This window comes from Strigops habroptila, chromosome 4 (genome assembly GCF_004027225.2).
Source record: "Strigops habroptila isolate Jane chromosome 4, bStrHab1.2.pri, whole genome shotgun sequence".
NCBI classification, from domain to species: domain Eukaryota; kingdom Metazoa; phylum Chordata; class Aves; order Psittaciformes; family Psittacidae; genus Strigops; species Strigops habroptila.
The window spans coordinates 16413853-16435784 of record NC_046358.1 but is presented as its reverse complement, the minus strand read 5'-3'; the positions used below and the strand labels follow the sequence as shown (position 1 = coordinate 16435784).

General features: G+C 39.6%; 1 protein-coding gene across 5 annotated transcripts in view; it reads left to right on the top strand.

Moving 5' to 3' along the window:
* DPF3 (double PHD fingers 3) overlaps window positions 1-21932 on the top strand; it is a 170789-nt gene that overhangs the window by 94135 nt on the left and 54722 nt on the right. For 3 of the 5 annotated variants that reach the window (XR_003990790.1, XM_030481231.1, XM_030481233.1), the window contains exons 4-7: window positions 6804-6931; window positions 10820-10915; window positions 11962-12000; window positions 15619-15697. Coding sequence is in view for 3 of the 5 variants with exons in the window: in XM_030481231.1 (XP_030337091.1) it covers window positions 6804-6931; window positions 10820-10915; window positions 11962-12000; window positions 15619-15697 (342 nt within the window). In the remaining 2 variants the exon portion in view is untranslated. The remainder of the gene's footprint in view (window positions 1-6803; window positions 6932-10819; window positions 10916-11961; window positions 12001-15618; window positions 15698-21932) is intronic. The other 2 variants (XR_003990791.1, XM_030481232.1) reach the window with 1 other exon arrangement.

The window sequence follows — 21932 nt, the reverse complement described above, 5'->3', positions numbered from 1 at the left end:
GATTCTCGTTCTCACCATGGCCCTGTTTACCTTGAGAATACAATAATACACATGAGGTTTGAGGGTGGAATTGGCAGGGGAAAACAAAGAGTTACTGGTGTAGCCTTACAATCTCCAGTACAGCCATGGCTTTATTGTGTCTGGTTTGGATTAAAAAAAAAAGTGAATTGGATGTTTACTAGTCTCTAGAGGCATTTGTTTGGCTTTATGGACTCATTGTGAGAGTCTGTGTTATCAATAGTCTAATCTCAGGGGAGGTTAGACCCCTCAGGGCTGGGCTGGCCAGAGGTCCTACGGACCAGGGTTGGAGAGGATTGTAAGTGTAGAACTGGCACTGACAAGTTTGCTACAGATGGGTGCTGAATTGCAGTAGTATTGGGAGAGCAGGCTGGCTTAACAGGGACTGGGGAACATCAGGATCAAAACATAACAATAATAACATGAGCATTTGCCCCTGAGATAGCAGGAGATGGTGCAGTGAAAGAAGGGTTTTGGAGAGCCAGATCTGCAGGAGCAGTGAAGATCCATGCTACCTTGTGCTGGCAGAGGCATGCTTATAAAAACAAGCTTACAGAGCCCTTCCTTTAGTATAGCTGGTTCTGGTCACTGCTGTGAATGCATCAATTCTGAGGATGCTAACAAATCACTGTATTGGCCATGAATGTAACAGGCAAGTGAGCAAACAAGCTAAGGAGAGTCTGGTTGTGCACGCACAGCAAAGCTACAAAATCCAGCTATTCATGTAAGGCATTGTCTTGTCTTTCTTTCTTAAGGGATTCCATCCCCCCTGCCCCCACCCTTTGCACTCTAACGCTATATTTGTGCCTTGGAGATGTGGAGATGAGCGTATGATGGATGGATGGATGGATGCTGCTTGTCTGGGTTTTTCACCACCATTTCCCCTGGGGCACTCTGTCTGCTGGCAGAGAGCACCATCCCAAAAGATGGTATCTTTTGCAAACTCGACAGCTAACAGACAGCTTCTCTCTCTGCATATTTCCCCAAAGAAGAGCAAGCTTAATCTGGTTTTTATATGGCATATTTCATTATAATCTTTTTGACTTCCCATGTTCCCAATACACCATCATAAATAAAACGCTGGGGGTGGGAACAGCAGAGATGCTGAGGCTTCACACTCTTGTGACACTGATAGATTCTCATTTTAAACTGTCATGGGATTTAATTGCTTGCTGAGCCACTGCACTGCACTTTCAGACACATCCTGCCACATCCTCTTAATGAGCTTAGTGGCTGCATTCACTCAGCAGTGGTTCTGTTTGCTGTGAATTAGGTGGCTTTTTTAGACCACCTATACGATTTTAAAGAGGTAGTGGTTATTTAGGTAATATCCTTGGATTTATCCATCTTAAACAGCACTTCATGGACTCTTAATATATAGTTTCCTCTGACACTTTTTATGTTCCAAAAACCCAGCACCAAGAAACAAAAATGCAAGAATCTATGTGCAAAGTCAGTGTTTGTCTACGAGGGGTTTTGGAAGCTGGATTGCTTTGGTTTGCATAGTAGCTGTCTCTGGCGTGATAGATCATGCTGGAACTCACCCAATAAGTATCTCTGTTCCCAATTAGAACTGGAAATGGAGCTGCTTACGAGTGCACAGAGATGATGGCTTGGGTGGCAGCTGCTACTGTGGAGATGGAAATGATCCATTGTAAAACAAATACATTGCACTGTATAGAAAAAGAGACGGTTGTTTTTAATTTATGTTTCAAAGACACACTGAAAAGTTGCTTAGCCCCCAGTGCGTTGTAAACCAAATGTAGCATATTTAAGGACAGGAATTTGCAGCTATTTTGGTGAATCAAAACTTGAAAAAGCCCACCATTTTGTAGGATTTGAAAATGTCCTTCTTTTGGAGGCAGCAGTTCAATAGAAACCAGATACAGGAATGATGCTGGCATGGGTGCTCGTTCAGATTCTGCCACTGCTCTCTAAGGACCTTGATAAATAGAGAGGTTGCTGCACTGAGCTGGTAAGCAGAAATAACCATGTTAATTTAATCACTATGAAAGGGACTCTGCCAAGTTAAGAAACATAAATTTTAATTATATGCAGAACATGTTTGAATTATAATATATGCACAATATTTAGCTGTGACACCAATAATACTGTGATTTATTAAAACTGGAAGAATTCTTAAATTACATTTTATTTTTCATTGATGATTTTTGTTGATTTGATACTTCCATTCTGTATGGTTTTGACTATTTCCTGTATCTCCTACACCAACCAGGTGTTACTACATTTGCAATACTAATCAAAAGGAATTTTATTTACGAACCTTATAACTTTTATACAAAGAGTAGGCTTTTAGTTATAGTGCTTTTACTGCTTGTTATTACTTGTAATAAAGATTATCTTCTTCGAAATTACAGTATCTGGAGAAGAGCTTGTGATACAAACTAGGAGTTACAATAGAAGGAATTTAAAACAATTAGTGGGTAGGAAATGTTATTACCTATATTTAAAAAGGATTTGGATGTGACTCAAGGATTTAAAAAGCCATAAATTCTACATGAACATTTGAGAAATTGATTGCAACAGTAATTAGGTATAAGCAGTAAAGAACCTGGGAAATGATATAGGAGGTTCTGACTACTACCAAGGAAAAGCACATCATTACTTTCTTAAAATTCTTTATATTATCTGTAAAGGACTAATAGATAACAGGGTTAATGATTTACTTACACTTTCTGAACACCTTTGGTATGTTACAGATGTACAAAGAGAAACAAAACATTGGATCAAAACTTTTAGAATAGAATATGAAGCAAAGAACAAGATGAAACTAAGAACTTTCATTATAGAAAAAGGCTAACAGCTGGTGCTTGAAGGTTTGGTGTTTGGTCCAGTGTTGTGTAATATAGTAATGAACAAGCTGGAGAGATGGAGTATCTTGTAAACTACAAAGGTTTGCACATAGTACAAAATTATTTAGAGCCATCATGGCCAGGGAGGTCTGTGCAGGCCTCCTTAGGAGATCTGAATGTGCTTGGTGAATGGGTGGTGGGATGGACATTTTAACTGATCTGTGTGCTTGAATGTATGACTTTTGTGAAGTTCTTCTCCCGATTACAAGGTTCCTAATTCTGCTTAGTATGCAGCTTGGACACTGCCTGAGGAGTAATATAAAGAATATTGTAATGCATTTGTTTAAATAGGAGATGTGGTTTCATCTGAAAATACCGTGTGCAGTACTGGTCCATGTTGGGAAGATTATTGAGGAATAAGAGGAAGTTCAGAGAACTGTAATGGGACAAAGCCATATGGAAAACTTCCCACAGCAGAGTAATAGAAAAGATTGTGGCTGTTTATCCTCGAAAGGAGAGGAATAAAAAGAAATGACAAAAAAGTTTGGTCAGGAACTTCTGTTTTACACAACTCACAGCAAGAACAAGCGGGCAGGCAATAAATAAGGTGAAACACTCCTCCTTTCAAACCATAATTTAACTGTTGAATGCACTTAAGTGGGAAAACATTGAGTATATCAAAATTCAGAAGGGGCTGGGCTATTCTGTGTTTTTCCAGAAAAGCCAGGTTTAGGATAACAGGAAGTGCTGCTGTATTAGTCCTTCAGGATTGACCTGTTAGAAATCCGAATGAAATGCAGTATTAGGGTACATGATTTTCCTTGCATTTCTCTCCTGACAGACACTCATACCTTCTTTTGCAGCATCCAATGTGACTGCATAGTGTAGCCCAACAAATATTAAAGCAAACAGAGGCAAGTGTGGGGTCATGGTTTCTCAAGCCTAGAAGAGTGTATCTCTGGCCTTGTTTGAAGCTTCTGACACTGGCTGGTACTTCCATAAGCAGGACAGTGGGTAGAATGGACCTCACGTTGCTTCCTAACAACAGTTCCCAAAGTCTGGGAGAATCATGTTCTTTCGCATGAAAACTACATTTCAGGTGTTGAGTTGGCTTCTCAGTTTTCTTCAGGATACAGGCATAAGAGAAATATACACTTTTCTAGCTTTTGTGGAAAATCCTGGAGAGTTAAAAAGGAAAGAGGAAACTAGGGATTTAGTGAAATGAATTTAATGATCCCTAGCAGTGTTTAACTATTTCTCTAGGTTAACTGAACTGTCTTTTAGATTTTTTGAAGATTTTTATCTCTGAAGATTCAAAAAGTGGTTTGGAAACAATTTCCTGTCTTCATTACTGTCCTTTACAGACTAGCCATCTTCCAGGAAGGATCAAATTCATTACAAAGATTGAATTCATTACGAAGCAGTTGTCTTTGGGCCTCTGGAGATTTTTATACCGTAAACTTTACATCCCAGATAAGATAAACTCTGCCATTTCCCACTGTCAGAGCTCCTTAAGAATGAAAATGGACTCCTAGAAGCTACCAGAGGAGAAGAAAATGGAGTTGAATAGGATTCAGCTTGGTGGGCAGCTGGGAGGCAGCTGTCCTGAATTTCTTTTCACTGGATTTCCTGCTCACTAGGTTAACTTTTTGGTGACTCAATCTCCCCATCAGTGAGATGGGAACAGAAGTATTACCTCACACTGCCTTGCCAGTGGGATGTTAAATTTAATAGTTAAAAAGTACTCTGAGAGCACTGGATGAAAAGTCTCCTGGAGTGTTGCTGGTGGGAATTAGCAGCACCACACAAAACAAATATGCCTATTAAAGACAGCTGCCGGTTTTTGACCTTAAAGCCTACCTTTCCCTTTGACTTAATGTTCAGTATCTCTGGAACAAATGGGGTAGTTTTACTTTCATATACGTTCTACTTATCCCTCACTCCTTCCTTGCTCATTTCCTTTTCTAATGCATTCATATGCTGAGAGTATCGGCATCCAGAGACAGACATAACTCGTCACAGTGCAGACATGTTTGTTTCTGATGTCCTTGAGCTTGCTTAAAGCTTCTTCTCTTGCTGAATGTAGGATGACCCCTTGGGTTTTGCAGTCCCACAAGGTTCTAAATACAGAGCAAATGCCCTTTTGCACCTAAGCACAGGACTTTGAAACCAAGCCAAGCCCACAGCCAGAGATGATTACGGGGGCTCCTCGGTGACTTTAGATTTCAAGTGTTGGGATTTGCACATAAATCAAGTCTAAAATCCCCTCTTTCTATTGACATGTCTGGATTTAACATCCAGAGGGAGGAGTTCATACAGGGAAATTCAATCTGTATGATTGTTGATTTTTCTGTCTTTTTTACAGCTCAAGTAAGGAAGAAGTTGGGGAAGGTGGCATAATGGGGTGGGTAGGAAGAGCTTAATGCTGAAAACAGAGGCCTGATTGAATAGACCTCCTTGTGATGAGAGGGGGGTTCAATTCACAGTTGACCCCATCCCATTGTGTGGGTTGTCCTGGGAGTTTCCTTTGAAAATCCCAGTGGTTTGGGTTTTCTGCATGGTTTGTACTCAGCCTTTCCCTCCATGAATAGAATAGCTTTTTCTGGAACTCTTGCTGGATTTTCTGTGGTTGTTGGCTGAGCAATGCTCTCTCACTTCAGAAGACTTGAGCAAGCATGTTGTAGAAGCACTGATTAGGGACCCTGAATTGTTTGCTGGCTTAGAGTTTTTCATATATACAATAAACATATTCCTGGGACACAGCTGGCCTCCGGAAACAGATTATACTTTACTGTCCCAGGTGGAAGTGTTCATTCATTATTTGGATTGCAGGAGTGATTTGAGACTTCATAAACACATGAATTTCTGCCCTGCAGTGTTTACAACTCATGGTGGGTGATAGAAAGGCAGGGAGTTTCAGGAACGCAACACAGTCCTAAAAGATGAGAAGTGGACCAAGCTCTGATATAAGGATACCAGATGCTGATTTGTGAGCATCAGTCCTGTACATTACTACTTTATAAATATATTGACCTAGAGGAAGGAATTAATTTCAGAAGGGAGGGAGTACTTAAACCCCTGCATGAGTAGGGTAGAGGCAAGGATCTGTAAGGAAAATGGAATTCTTCCCTAGGTGTACTTTAACATCTTGCTAAAATTAACATGCTGTATTTGCCTGTCTGCTGCACCACCTCATAATCTAGTAGCAGCATCTGGAACAGGAATAGGGCTTTGTTCCTTCACTTGTGTGGCAAGTTGTATCAAGCTTCCTCATAAATCTGCACTGTTTTTGGAGTCCCGTGCCAGCCTTTGGCTCTTACTGCAGTGACTAGGGTCACTGTTTTATGGGCTAGATTCTGCACTCAGCTGTGCTGCCTGGTTTCTTCATTGGTATAGACCCATTTAAGAGAAACTGAAGATTTTATCTAGTCAATATTACATAAAAATTCAAGACACATCCCTTTGTTTTTTCAGTTCAAGTTCTCAGCATTGGCCCCACACTTTAGCTTTCTGCTTTTCCACATGTGGAATATGCTCTGGTGTAGGAGATTGCTGCTTGAAGCTGTGCTGTATAAACTATGCCAGATGCTAAATTACATTAAACTACTTTTCTGCTTCAGGAGATCAGATTTTCACATTTGTTATTTCAGTATCTTAGAAAGTCCTGGTTTTGTTCCTTATTTGAAGCATAGGGATTTACATAGGAGAAGGAATTTTATTTCCTCCTGATATACACTACAGCCGGCCTTCTTTTCCTGTAAGCAAACACAGTGATTTAAAAGATACCAGGTTTTCAGTAATATAGAAATGAATCCTATATGGAGATCCTTAGTGGTTAGACGAAGAACATGAAGAACTCTCCTTCAAGAAAGAAACAAGCTTGAAGGTCTGTCATTCTTATGCTTGTCATCTCTGTCCTGCTTGTTAGCTGTCTGGGGGAGACACATACAGTCAGTGTGTTTTGTTTTTCAGAAGTTGATCTGCCTCTGAAAAAGGATGGGTTCACCTCAGAAAGTACAACTCTGGAAGCCTTGCTGCGTGGAGAGGGAATAGAGAAAAAAACGGACACTAAAGAGGAAGACACTATACAAGAAATCCAGGTAAAGGAGAGCACCATGCCCTGACAGCAGGGCTGGATTTCACAATTTATCTCTAAGCCTAGCAGATTTTTGTCCTGTGGCAGAACAGCGCATCTGTTGATAGTTCTGTCATTCTACTGTCAAAATGTTATCAAACCTTTGTGCTACACTGTGATGCTCAAAATGAACTTGGGATCTCCCACACTTCTCCTGTCACAAGAATCTCGGTCGTTTGGCTGTGTTCTGCACAGCTCCTGTGTTGGAATTTGTTTTGCAGCGCTATGAGACAATTACATATAAAACTGACAAGCAGAGATGGGTCCCAACCATAAACTGAATTTTAGTGCCTCATATTTAAAGTGAATTTGGACATGGATTTGAATTTGGACTCACAGCTGCTGACTGTAGACAAAAATGTGTCGTTGCCTTGCCTGTCTTTTTTTATACTGAGAATCCTTTAAGAAGAATATAAGCAAAATAAACAATTAAAAATATTCTAGTCTTAATTATCTCAGTTATTATTAGTCATGCAGGTATGAGAAATATTACTTCACATATATTATGGTTTGAAAGTTTTCAGGATTCCATTTAATCCTGAAATACATTTAATGTAACAGTTAAAAGTGGAAACACATTTGTGGGTGTGCTATAGAAGGAATTCAGCTAGTATGAAGGGTTCTTATAGAAGTGCATGTCACTTTATAAAGACATCTTAAATCGTTAGGAAAGTGAGCCTCTCCCACAGCAGCACATCTTTGGTGATGCTAAAACACCATTGTGCTGTGAGTGTACTGGTGATTTTTAATGAGAGCCATAGGCAATATGTCAAACTTGGTAATTTTGGCTGAGATGCAACATGTTGCATCTATACGTACAGCAAGTAAAAATCTGAGTGGGCAGCCTCATGCCAAAAGAAACAGAAGAGTGTGGGCATCAAGTCTGTATTACTTGGAGTTCAGTCCTACTGGTCTGTTTGCTAGAAATTTCACACTTGTAAGGGCAGAAAAATTAGGTCTACTATTCCCAGTTACACAGGTAAAGGAGCCCCATCAAAGAGGAAGCATTCCATACTCATAGAGTGGGGAAAAGCTTGGCATGAGGCCCTATCTGTGTTTCCTTCTTTAGTAGTGTATCTGAGTCAATTAAGCTGAGAGCCCTAAAGCTCTGTTTATACCTGCTTCCAAGGTCACAAGAAGTCATGGTGCCGCATCCTTAGGAGATCAACAAGTGCCTTTGGATGTCACTGTGTGATCTGAGCTCCCAAATTATCCTCATCAGCCACCCAAGGAGAGAGACTTCAGGGATGGTGGAACTGACACAAGTCTGGGCATTGCAGAGCAGGGAGGGGGTGCAAAAATATACAGAAATTTCTCAGCTAAACTGCTGTAGCTGTGACCTGTCACCTGGATGCTAGTTTCACCGGAAAAGGCATGCAAAAGGCATGTCTTGCTCTTGTTTCTTATGCAAACACAGCTTATCTGGATTCAGCCTATACAACGATTACTGAAGCCTTTACTAGTAGCCAGCTTTCAGTGTGTACTTCAGCACCTGGCAGCTAGGCTATACCAGATCAAAATCTTGATCACTGCTTTTTATCTCTATGACAAATAAGAGAATGCAAATCTCTCTTTTGTTCCTTTGCATGCTCCTCTATGCCGTAACTTGAAAGGGCCCAGCCTCAGCGCAGGGCAGAGTGAGCAGGTGGGAGGGACATAATTGTAATTCCCACCTCAGTTCCAGCCACTTACCATCCTCTGAAACTCAGAGTGTCTGTCAGGAGGAGAAGACTTGGTGCTTAGCTGTGCTGAAGTACGTCAGGCTGGGAAACTGTCTTTGAAAGACAGAATATAAAAGAAAAGTTACTTTGCAAAAAAGGGTAAGAGTTCCCCCTGATAAATAGATGCAGCCATTGGGATCTGCTGTAGAGCTGGTATTTAACAGGGTTGAGGATTTTGCCCTACAATAAATTGGTATTGAATGTATGTGGAGAAGGCTTAGAATAGCCTTTTGATCATGCATCAGAAAGGCTATGACCCTTCAATTAAGAACTAAAGTCATTACCCTGGCAGGGTCACCAAATTCACACTTGGTTACTTATTATCTCTTTCCTAAATTGATGCTGCAATTTTAAAGAAAGTGGTTTGTAACATTTCTCTCAACTGCTCTTGTGTAGTAGTATTGCTGCAAACTAGCTCCTTCCTCTCCTGCATACGATATGCTTGCAGCCTTCTCTTTTTTTGGAGATACATGCAGATATGAATCAATGTGAAAATATAAACTCGTATCAGTAAGTTTGCTTATTTTCTTACATACCACTAGTATGTAACATTTTGCAAGTGTTTCAGTTTCCTAAGATGAAGTCAATTAATATATGCAACTGCATGAATTTTGAAGAAACATTTTACGTATGCAGAACTGGAATTTGCTTAACTTTTATACCCTCTAGTATTTAGTACTCTAGTATTATGTGAAATCGCATTTCATGATGATCTCACCTCGTTAGTAGCCTCCTGAGATTTCAAAATAAAAGGAGAAAGAACCAGATGAAGACTTGATCCTCTACCACATTCTAAAAGTTCTTTGTACTTTTTAAAAGAGACACTGTCCAATATTAGTCTTAAATATTTAGCTGATGAAATAAGAATAAACTTGTGTAGTTGGTCTTCCAAATCCAGGCTTTTTTAAGAGTGAAATTTCTGTTGTATTCTTTCCCACAAATTCAGAATTTGGTGCTTGAGGAATGAAGGAAGGAGAGAAAGCAACTATGATTTGCTCCTGCTCTCCCTCTGCTGGCTCTCAATTAGCTGTTAAGTAGAAATTACAGGGAAGAGAAAAATACAGTAAGACTGACAAAACTTCCCATCAGTTTAATGTCACTGATCTGAATCTGTATCATGGTTGCATGTTGTAATTTAAATGTATGTTGGCATGGCAAACATAAGTTAGTGATTCCAGATTAGTCCCTTGTGAAATGGCACCACCTCATGAATGGCAGGAGTGACTGGAGCCCATTTCTGTATTTCTAGCAGACACGACAAGGGTTGAGGGGACTTCAGTGGGAATTCTTTCCACATCAGTATAGTGATGATTTATCTTGCCTTTGTCTGTGCAATGTCAGACTTGTGCATGTTTCCAGGGCGGCCAGCCTGTGTTTGATTCTATAGAGGTTACCTTCCAAAAGGTCAATATTAAAGGACTTAAATTCCCTGGCCTGGGAATCTCACAGTTATGCGAGATGATAAATTATTGTCCCTATTAACTGATTGAAGGAACTATTGCTATTTTTTGTATTAACCTCAGTGAGATCTGTACTTCCTCAGCATTCCCATGCAGCAAGATCCCTGCTTCCAGTTTACAGAGTTGTACGTGTGGTGTTAACTCCAAAAGATGTTACTTTCTAGATGCACTAAACATGCTGGAATATATGGAGGAATTTTCTCTATTTTTGATAAACAATGAAAACTGTGAGGAGAAACACTGATTTCTGTCTTCTTCAAGTGCATTCTCAACATTAGAGGAAAACAAAACAATTTAAGGTGCAAGAAACCAAAATAAAAAACATCATGCAGGCAATTTCCCAGACATGGCCTGCAGTTATGCATACTAACACTTGTGTTGTCTTGGGATGTCAGTGCTCAGTGATGCCACTATTATTTCTTAGGAACTTTTCTTTTTTTTGTAGTTGACTGATATCAGTGGTATTTTTTAAATAAGATCTCCTTGGAGAACTGAGGGTGGAAGGGAAAGCAAATTTTGCTTTAGTGGAAAGAAGGAGGGGTTCTGGGATCTGATTTGGCATTATATCATTAATCAACTGTAATTTAATGACCTGTAGTCTTGTGTGGTAAAAAGCAGAAGTTGGTTGATTGTGTCATCTTCTAACCATTCCTGTTTATTGTTTAACCATAGAGGGTTTTAGAAAATGATGAAAATGCAGATGAAGTGAATGAGGAAGAGGATTTGGAAGAAGATATTCCAAAACGAAAGAACAGGCCTAGAGGACGGGTAGGTGGAGAATTTACTGGAAGGAAAGGAAAGAAGCGAAAGTCTGCTTTCTCATGTATATGTGACATGTATTGTATATGCAAAGTGTATATCCACGGATACATGATAGTGATAACACTATAGGTAATTTTCAGTCATATGGTCAAAGATTTGAAATAATTTTTTCAGTTTATTTTTGTGAATTACCAAGAGAAAAGACTATTTGGAAAGTAAAAAGTTGGGACAAATTTATTATAGTGTTGTGTTTATGATTGTAACGTAAGGTGTAATACTTATGATGACATCCTGCTATTATAATGCTCTTACTTTAAAACAACATTTACTAATTACAGAAAAGCAACAAACTCAGTCATGACAGACCAAAAAATATTCAATATTAATAAAAGTAACTTGAACTGTGTTAATACATTTTGCAGCTTTCTCCAAGGTAGCACTTTGTGGCTGACACTGGCCCTCTTGAGCCCATGGCAAATCTTCCACTTGCTTAAAATGGGCAGTATTTTATCCTTAGGGGAGTCTGTGTCCCTTCTCTTACCTAAGATGTCTTTTCACAATTTCAGCAGGGCACCAGTTAAGTAATGAGGCCAACATTTTAAAATGTGGAATCGACGTTTCCAATTGTGGCCCTCTAAGCTAGGCATCTAAAGAAGTGTGAGCACAACTCTTGGAAGTTTTGAGCATTTTCATCTCTCTTTGGCTCCAGTGGATGCTGCAGGTGTACAGGAGCTCTAGAAGTACCTTTTGATGTGTTTGTAGGAGTCAAGCAAGAAGGGCCACATTTTAGGCCAAACGAGCAGGATATAATAGCTTTTGAATAAGAGAGAGACATGAAACCACACTGAATACTTGCAATGTACTTATGCATCAGACCGTCTCTTTTAGTTTCTTCTGTTGTTGTGTTGTTTCAGTTTTCTGCTCCTCTTTATTTTGGAGCTTAAGTCCTTTAATATAAGAGCAAAGCACTTTAATAATTGGATAAGTATATATTTCACCTTCCTTATTCTCAAAATCACCTGAACCAGTTTCTTTCTTTCTTTCTTTCTTAGCCAAAGACCCCCACCTGGAAAAAAATTTTCCAGAAAAATGTAAGTTTCAGAAAATTTGTATGAACCAGTAACCAAAACCAGGAGTTAGAATCGATACATGCACACAAGCTTGACTGTAGCAACCAACTAATATTCCAGGCTAACAACTCTTTTCTAATAAGCTGCTCTCACATAAATTACGCATGCTGGTCAGGGTGAGTGAAAGGAAGTGAACAGCTAAAAGAGATACACTGCTCAGGAGAAGGGGATTTCCTGTATTCATATATCCTAGGCCTACAAAAACAAAGTCCTGAAGTTACTGTTATGTGTAAAATTTTACTCCCCTGATCAGGAAACTGTTTCAGAATAACTCTTATTACTTTTTCTCTGCTACTGCAGGGAAAGGAGTTGCAGTAGATGTCCCATTCATTTTTAAAGCATAGATTTATGTCTTATTTTCTGCCCTAGAACTGGCCCCCTATTAAGTACAGGAGCAGCAGGATCTCTTGCCTTTTTCTGGCAACTAACTCCTGTTCTGCTAGTGCCCTGGCTTCATTCAGTGCAAAAAAAGAGAAGTCTGAAGACTGCCAAATTCTTTGAGCAGTTTTTGGTTTTATTTGATGGCATCAATAACCAAAGCAAAATGTGGTATAAATTAGGATTTCAAAATTAGGGCCAGATTCTCTTGCTGTTGAAAACTGGTAAGCCTGAATTGTGTCTGGTCATGAGTGTTTTGTTACTCTTCAAGCAGCCCTTTTCTAATGTGAGCCTGACCCAGTGTAGGGAATTGAGGCTAAGGATTTGAAATTAGAGGACATGAAACCTGGGCAGCACTTTGTTTCTGGGAAGCAATTGGTTAGGGTATTTTTAGAGGACAGAAGAGAGGAAGGACATGCATACGAAACTAGATCCACCAGAGTGTGGCCTTTGGGGATTCAGAGAAGGAGTGAGAAAGGCTGACAGCATCGATGCAGGATTGAAGTGACGGAAGTACTGCTCTGGACTTTCCAAATTGCACATGCCCTTTCCTTTCCCTACAGCATGATTTTATTTTTAATCCTGGATTCTCCATCTGTCCCTGTGGCTGCTCTCTCTGGCTGCTTTAGTGCTGCTTGAAGGCTGCTGTGCCTTGGCTTCCAGGCCTTACACGTCAAGTCTTATAGACTTTGCTGCATCCCTTCAGGAGAAGGAAGGCAGTTGTGGATGACTGAATTCCACAGACCTGAGTGCCAACAGTAAGCATGAGGCAGTCAGTTTATTGCCTCTGGGGCAGCTGCTCAGTTCACTAACCCCTCAAGGCTAGCCCTTAAATTGTGGGAGCATTATGAAGGACACTGAAGGCCAAAGAGATGGATTTTCTGAAGGAGTTGTTGAGTATCTTTTCTGGACAGGGAGAATATGGTAGGAGTTGGGAAGGACAGTTTGCTAGGAGATAAGAGAGGAGTGCAGCTGCACCCGTACAGATTGTCTGCTCATCAGCTGTATATCCCATGGGAGAATTTGAAAGGAAGTAAAGACATTTAGGAACCCAAGTTCCATTGAAAGTCATTGACTTGAAAAATCTCACCCTGTGTGTTCAGAGTATGAAAAAGTTTATCTGACATGCGGTCACGACATGAACGCTGTACCCTTGCGTTTCTGTAGAAAACAGTTTGAAGGGAAACAGCTGGCTGTAAGACTAGCGAAACTCCGAGCAACAGACCTGAAATTACCATCCTCTTCTGAAAGGTGCCTATGTAAAAATAGTACCTTACTCAACAGATCCATTCTCAGTGTGTAAAAAGTCAGACCTACTGACTAGTGACAAAAAAAGACTTTACAGCTTTTTTCACAGCCATGAAAAAGCCAATGCAGCTGGTAGGATAGAGAAATTAGATCCTAATCCAGGTACCTGCAGAAATATTCATTAAGGGCCAATCGCTTGTCTCTCTGAGGACTTTCTGATGAGCTGAGGGTTGTATGGGAGCTGCCATGGACTGAAATTCAGCTTGCAGCACATAATCCAGTAGTGAGGGAAGAAAAGAACTAGCCTGGGATTGATTTCATAGCCCAGAGGGAGTTTACAGAGCTGGCAGTCAGAGAGAAAATATTCCAGACTAGTAAAATGTTTTTATGTGATATGGTCAGTAAAGTAGCTTCCACCAAACAATTGTTGTTGGGGCCTTTTCCAGGGTGAAACTGCTTTTCAGTTCACCCTTACAAATCTCACTCTGCACATGTGTGCTGATCTGCACAGAAGTCTTTGCAGAAGGCAGAGCTATACTTGTCATACCTAATAGTATTTACCCCATCCAGACAGCTGCAAATCCATATCTTTCCTTCAGGACTGTGTTAAGAGTTAGACCTGAGCAATCCCAGGGAAATAATGTGTGAAGTTTTTGCAAATCCCTGTTTTGACAGATTTTGGCAGGCCAGCGTAAAACTGTTCCTTGTTCCTTCTCTTTAGATGTCCGATGGAATGCAGCTTGAATAGTATTAGTTCAGTCCCAACTCCACAGAAGAGGGACAGAGCTCCTATGACCCTTTTGTGTCTGGGGTACTAATGTTTTCAGAATTTATACATCTTCTCCAGCTTTACTTGACAAAGCTCTGTCCATTTCTTATTTTCACATACAAAAGCTTGAAGGATTTGAGTCAGACAGCCTTGTCTAGGGTAAGAAACATCAACAGTTTATTAAGAGGAGCAGCAGAAACAATTTTGTTGCTTTTATACAGGAATAGAGTAGCTGGCAGAACTAATAAAGGGCTGTCTAGCCATCCACCTGCAGATCACTTCCTCTAATAAAGATCAAGTCTAAAATTATTGTCATCTACACACTGTACATTAGTGAACAGGAAAGAATTGAAGGCCTTGGCTCAGTTCCCAGTTACACATCACAGCCTCTACCATTGGACAGATATGAGCTGTCCCCTTGTTGGCATCTCAGCTGAGAAGGGTCAGGACCAAGTAGCTGTGATGCTGGAATTCCACTCTTACCACTGGAGCTCAGGACAGAGCAGTCTGTGCTGGGGAGAAAGGATAGCTTTTCCATTTCCAGGGCTGCCAACTTGGTATGTTGTAGGAACACAGAACAGCAGAGACCTTTCTGGGTAATTCCTGTTCTCTGTTATTGCAAGTAGCTATGTTTCCTAATCTTCTGCACTAACTGACCAAAGCTCCATTTTAGAATTAGCCATGGTATCTTTGTCACAGAAGGCCATTTCAAAACATTGCTTTTCAGCTAGAAAACAGAACAAAACAAACAACCCCCCATTTGAAAATGTTAAAGGAAATAATTTTACCTCTGTTCTATTTGGGGCCTATTTTCTGGCTGATTGAATAGCTGCATTTGTCCTCTAACACCTGTTCATCTATTCGTTCGTATTCAGTTAAGCAAGGTATTTGAACATCTTCAGAAATGAATGTGTGATGATACTCAACTGAATATGTGCTGGCAGTGACCTACTGCTATGGATGAACAATTTGGGTTATCCGTGGAGGGGATCTCCACTTCATTACAAGGTCCACTAACATAGTGCATATCTTAGGAGGTGAAGAGTAAAGCCCACTCTTGACAACGCTATATGGCAGCTGAGGAATTGTTTAGTTTATATTGCATATTCATCATAGGAGGGTGAGGGGCACAAGGAGACCTGAGGGGCGATGGAATAATGTTAACATTCCTCTTGCTCTTGCAGGCTCGGGGATCTGGAGGAGGCAGGAGACGGAATGATGCTGCCTCCCAGGACGATCATGACAAACCCTATGTTTGTGACAGTAAGTAGCACCGAGACAGCTGATTCTGCTTCCAGCCTGGTCCTACAAGCTTGGTGCACTCAGGGCTTCGTCTTTTCTCTTCCAGCAAAATATTCTGCTGCTCTCTGACTTGCATGTTTGCCACCTGCTGCTGATTCATGCTCTTGGTGTTTTTGCATGAAGGAAATTAAGTCCTCGGCAAGACTCCAGTTCCCTTTGCCCTATAATAAATCATCTCTTATATTTTCTCTCTCTTCTTCTCTTTTTCTGGCTTCTCTGCCTTTTGTCTTCCTTTCCCCCATGTAAGATTCACCCTCTATTTCTTTCTCTGTTTCAGATAGTTACAAACAAAAGCATAACTCAAAAATCTCCGACAAAGGTACTTCACCCTTGTTGTATCTCTTTATATATTTGGTGATTCTCTTTCCTTCAAATCTCCCTGGGCTAAATTTTGAAGGTCTTATTCTCATCTATCACTCAGAAAGTACTCTTGTGGTACCATCAGGAGTTGAGCCCTCCTAAGAAACAAACACAGTCAGAATGATTTGTTTTGAAACATATTGCCTTTGAATATGGCCATGCTGTTTGACGTGTCGCAGTGGGACTACAGGTGAAGTAAGGCACCTACTGAAAAATTATACCAGAGCCCATTGTCAAACTGAAGAGGGATACCAGAGTCCTACTGTGAGGAAGGAGTACAATACTTGATACACAATATTTTTTTTTTTTATGGTCTAGTCCTTGGTGCTTTCCTTCTTCTTTTGGTATTCTTTTTTGCTTCACTATGTCATTTCTGTGAAGGGCAATTATCTTACCCACATGCTTTTGAGGTCTCCGATCTTAAGACTTACTGTAGAGTGTGCACACAATAATAATATGTGCTACTGGCTGCTTTCTATCCTATAAGACAATAACCTAACAAAAGTTAATAGGAGAATAGTGGGAGGTCTTCACTTCCATGGTTCAAAAATGTTTGGGGGTTTTAAGGATGACTAGAAACCCCCTTTCTCCACTATTTACCTATCTTGCAATGTTACTGATCTTAAAAAACCAACTGTTCAGATGTCAATCTATGGGGTATTTTTAAAAACATAAGAATATATATTATATATTTTTATATATAATATATATAAGAGCTACATTTCATGTGTTCAAATATTCTTTTATGGTGAGACCAGATGAGACTGCAGAGTACAGTGATGGATGTTGGGTATTTTGCTTCAGCAAAGTGAATATTCTAAGGGCAATGAGCAGAAGTGGAAAGACTTGCACATGAATGGGACTGTCTGAACACATGATCAAGGAGGAAGAGCTCTTTAGGATATGAAGAGTCAGGAGATCTCTACTGTGGTTAAATAGCTGTCCTTGTGTGTTGGAAGAACTAAAATGTGTCTTCTAAGACTTCTCTGGGAGCCCAGTATGTATCTTGCTGAATCCACAGCAGTCTTCTACTGGTATATGCATAACTGTCTTTAACTCTTTTCTGGAACATCCTTCTAAATCCAAGGACACTTGACAGTGCTAGTCATTTTGAACATAATGTCTCTCGTCTGATCTTGCTTTCCTTTTGTATATTTCAGAGAAATCACAACATGCATAGTAGTGATTTGCACAGAGTAGATAAAACATCTAAGATATCAAAGTAGGCAGCAGAAATCTGGACTCAAGTCAAGGCTTTAGTACATTGTTGTACTGATGGAATTTTGCCTTGGCTTACATTTTGGAGCATAAATTTCCTCTTTGGTTTTGGAAATATAAACTTTCCTATTTCATTTGGCTGATACCTTTCATTTTTAGGAAACTTATAGTTAGAGGTGAGTCATAAGGAATCTTGGAATTCAAAATTCACACAATGATGACTCCTTTTCCATTGTAGATAGCTGAGAAAGGGGTTATGTGGTAGCAGAACTCTTTTACCTGACTGTGGAGCAAAAGGAAAGAACTGGCCCAATTGTCATGCCATCGTCCTGAAGTAATATCCTGCCCTTGTTAACTTTCTGTAGAAATATTATGTGCAATTCATTGTGAATAGTTGGCTTAAGTTGAGGCCTCTTTCCTGCTTGGGTGGATTTCTTGAATCAGTTTTTTCTTTGAAATTATTTACTAAATATTTTTATACATAAACCTCAATCTAGTCATGGCAAGTTTGAAATTGGTTTGCAGTACTCTATGTGCAGATGTTTTGGGCAAATAGATTTGTTTTACATGGAAACATGCAAGTCAAAAACAGTGAAGCTGTTTCCTGTTTGGGAAAACATGATTCCCACAATCACATTATTGGTATAAATAATAATGGTCAACACTTTACTTTTTCTGTATATTATTGCTTTTTCTGCAAGTATTCTGATATTTGAGTTTGGAAAGAGACCACAAAGAAGGAAGTATAAGTATATCTAAACCAAATTAATTTTCTTATTTAACTGCATGGGCACTACTACTTTGCTCTTTTTTTCATAGCTACACATTCATATTTATGGGAAACAAGAATATATCACCAGGTTTCATTAGTAATAAACAGGTTATGGGAAAAAACTAGTCTGTGTGCCAGTAAGATGAAGTACCCAGCTGACACTGCCCCTTGAGTTGGAAGATAGCAATGTTATTGCTGAACAGGCCTGCTTGTTTGGAAGAGGCATTCGGCTATACACCAGTATTAAAACTAATTGGAAATATGGAATTTCTGTATGAAGGAAGGTTTTCAAAGCTCAAAATGTTTTGCATTCCTGTGTTTTTAGGTAAAGGTGGTTCATTGTTTGTTTTGTGGAATGAAATACTCTGAAATACTTCCATTGACTTTATTGAGCATATACTGTGTCAGAAGTTCAGAATAAAATGTTTGACCATTCAAAGCATCGATAAAATTGCTAGCATAATCATGAAATGCCTTGTTTCATCAAATCAGGAAGTTCATCAAATCTAGAAACTTGTATTCTGGCTTAAATGTTGCCATCAATTGTAGCACCCCAGCTTCATGACTCCTGATGTCTACTTTCCCTAGCCAGAGTGATTAATTTGTGCTGAATCTCTTAAGGTATTAACTTTCCTGCTGTCCATCCTTAGTGGTCTGCTTTCATTCTTTTCATGTTCCCTCGGAGACTTACCTACGTACATACTTCCACCTTTGTTTTCTGTCGTTCTATTTATGGAAGATTTCCCTTGCCCATCTCGAAAAGGAGTTGTTTCTTTCTTTTTCTTTTACCAATATGTCCTTGTTTCCTTTTAGTTTTATTCATGTATAAACTGCTATTTTAGCATAACAACTTAGGTTTGTATCATATCCTTTATTCATAGCCCCTCTGAGGCTGAGATATGCATTCAGATTCATTCCTTGTGCAAAATGAGAATTGACTGAAACCTTCCTATGATCTCTGCTGGATCAGTGACTAATGCAACCTTGCATGTACCCAGAGACACTGATCCTGTAGTGTTTTGTAGAAGCTGATTCTTTGTCAAAAATGTAATTTTCAGGTTTTTCTAGTTATTTAACCTGAATTTGCTCTGCTGTAGTCTAAGACCAGCAGCCCTTGCTCTGTTCTTAGTGGGTAACAATGTCTTCTTTCTGTTTCTGTAAACAGTTACTTGGGCTCCTTTCAGCTGTGTTTTCTTCAGTAATTTAACTAAACTTGTTTCTTTTCTCTGAAAAATCTCCGAAGGATCTTATTTAAGTAGCAGTGGCCAGAATGAAGTTGAATGTGCTGTTCTAAGGATAGAACCAGTTCAGAAGATGAATGGTTGATACATTTTCATGTAACTTAAATTTACTTCTAGAACTTTGTTCTGTGCAACTTGCTCTGTTACGTATCTGTGAGAGGTTCAGATATGCCTGACCTAACAGGTTGTTTAGCAAACCCTTCTTCAGTGCAAGACACTTCTCACCAGTGCTGCGTCATGTTTCAGTGGCAAAGGAGTTTTCATCCTTGTCCGCCATGCAAGTTCATATTTAATATACCATTTGCTATAGCTTCTTGATCCTTCCCTCTTTAACCTGTTCCTACTCAGGCAGATTACCATCTTTAGTTTCCTTATTATACTGCTTTGCCCTGTTTATACTGTGTTTTATCTATGGATAGTAGATTTCATATTTATATTTACTAATTATACTATGAAAGAATTCTTAGATTAATGAAACTAATATATTTTTATTATTATTCCAATGTTTTTGCCAACAATCAGTTCTCTGTGTGTTTGATACTTTCACTTTCTATTCCACCCTCCAAAACGATAAAAACAGAGGCAAGCATTGGGCCCAGGTGCCTTGTGAAGTTTAAAATAAAAATAGGCTCCTAATCCACACTGATTTCAACTGGAGGTAGGCTCCTAAACTGGTTTCCCTGTAGATTTAGATTAGACATTAGGCAGAAATTTGTTACTATGAGGTGGTGAGGCCCTGGCACAGGTTACCCAGAGAAGCTGTGGATGCCCCATCCCTGACAGCGTTCAAGGCCAGGTTGGATGGGGATGGGGCTTTGAGCAACCTGGTCTAGTTGAAGGTGTCCATTCTATGATGCTATGAGTATCCCATTAAGCGCCTATCTCTTTGTATTGCGCCTACAGATCATATAAGGCTTGGTCCCTGAGTGGACACTTTGAACTTGATTTTAAACTGCCGGTAATTATTCAGAACATGGTCTTATTTTTAAAAATGCTTGGCTCTACATCCAAATCCTCCTCCTTTTTCTGTAAGTTCAGCAGCAGCAGGGCATTGAAATTTCATTATTTTGAGGTTAAATTTTTTCTTCCCTCTTCCCTTTCTCCACTAAATATATTGTAGGTGCTGCCAGCAAAAGGCTGGAGTCTTCAGGTAGTTTTAGTGACATAAGATGAACAGATTCCACTGAGTTTCAATGGGTACCAAGGATCTCTCTCTTTTAGTTTCCTTAGAAAATCTCAGTTAAATGTTATATTGCTCCAGTATGACTTGCCAAATGCAATTCCTTGAGGCCTATTCTTTAGGAAGTACTTGATTGTTCACAAAGTGATGGCTCTAGTAATTACCTTGCTAACTTCACCTGCTTTCTTTCTCATCAACTTGAAATGGACCTGGTCCTGTCATACTGATTTTAACAAACATCTCATTGACTCCCTGGAAGGTTTGCTGGAATACAAAAACTGTACAAGATAAATCGTTATTTAGCTTTATTTTTACCAGTTCTCTGGCACTTAATCTGTTGTCTTAATTCTTACAGATACTATGAATGAGTCCAGCACTACTAACTGCTGCTTCTTAGGACAGACCTTTGCTTAAATATCACAGTGACAAGCAGATTTGAAAAAGCTTTAATTATAGCATTATGTTTTTATATGTTTCTCGTCTATCTCCATCATGACTTCAGCTTCCCTTTGAACTATTAGCAGTTCAAGCCCTAAATCATCTTCTGGTATTATCCTTTCTAGTGAATCCTCAAGTAGTTAATAGGCAATAATATCTAAAATAAGATGATTGTTCAGATGAAGCCAACAAACAACTCTCCCACCACAGCTCTGTACTGGACATTCATTGACTACATTATTGGTAAAAACCCAGAGATTATAGAGGCAAGGACACTTTTTTATTTTTTTAAATATTGAATAATATAGGTCTGGAGTAGAGCACATGGTAAGAGGGGAACAGAGATGACTCATATAGGCTAGCTGTTTTCTCCTTTGCTCCTGTTAGCAATTCATTTGTTGAAATATGGACATATGTATTGTTGGTCTGTGCATGTTTTGTGCTGGAGTTCAGCATTCCTGATCTTAATACAGCAGGTAGACTTGTCCTCTGGGGGCACTGGAACAAAGATGATTTACTATCACAGAAAATCCCCAATGAAATGGATTACTAAATAGCTGCTCTAATACTAGAGGTGAATAGGATGACAGTAGTGATCAGAGGGATGAACGTAACGCCTTCCCACCACTGGAGGTCAAAATACATGCACTCTTAGCATTTGAGATCTCTAGATGTGCCAGAGTGTGGATGTAACTGTAACAGGGGAGATTATATTACCAAACCAATGCAAAACAAGGAATGTTTTGTTTGTAGTGGAGTGAATGGTGGAACAGGAAGGTAACTTTGTGGAATGACTGCTTGCCAGCAGTTAACTTAAGGTTTAGTGTTTGACACAGCCCAGCTGAGAAGAAAGAACAGGAGGCAAAGGAGAAAAGCAAAGACAGACAATGAGGGGGGCAAGATTCAGTGACAAAAAAAAAAAAAAAGAAAAAGCATGTACTCCCCCAATTTCCTGTTTCCACTGAAAACATGGATTGTTTCCTTCTG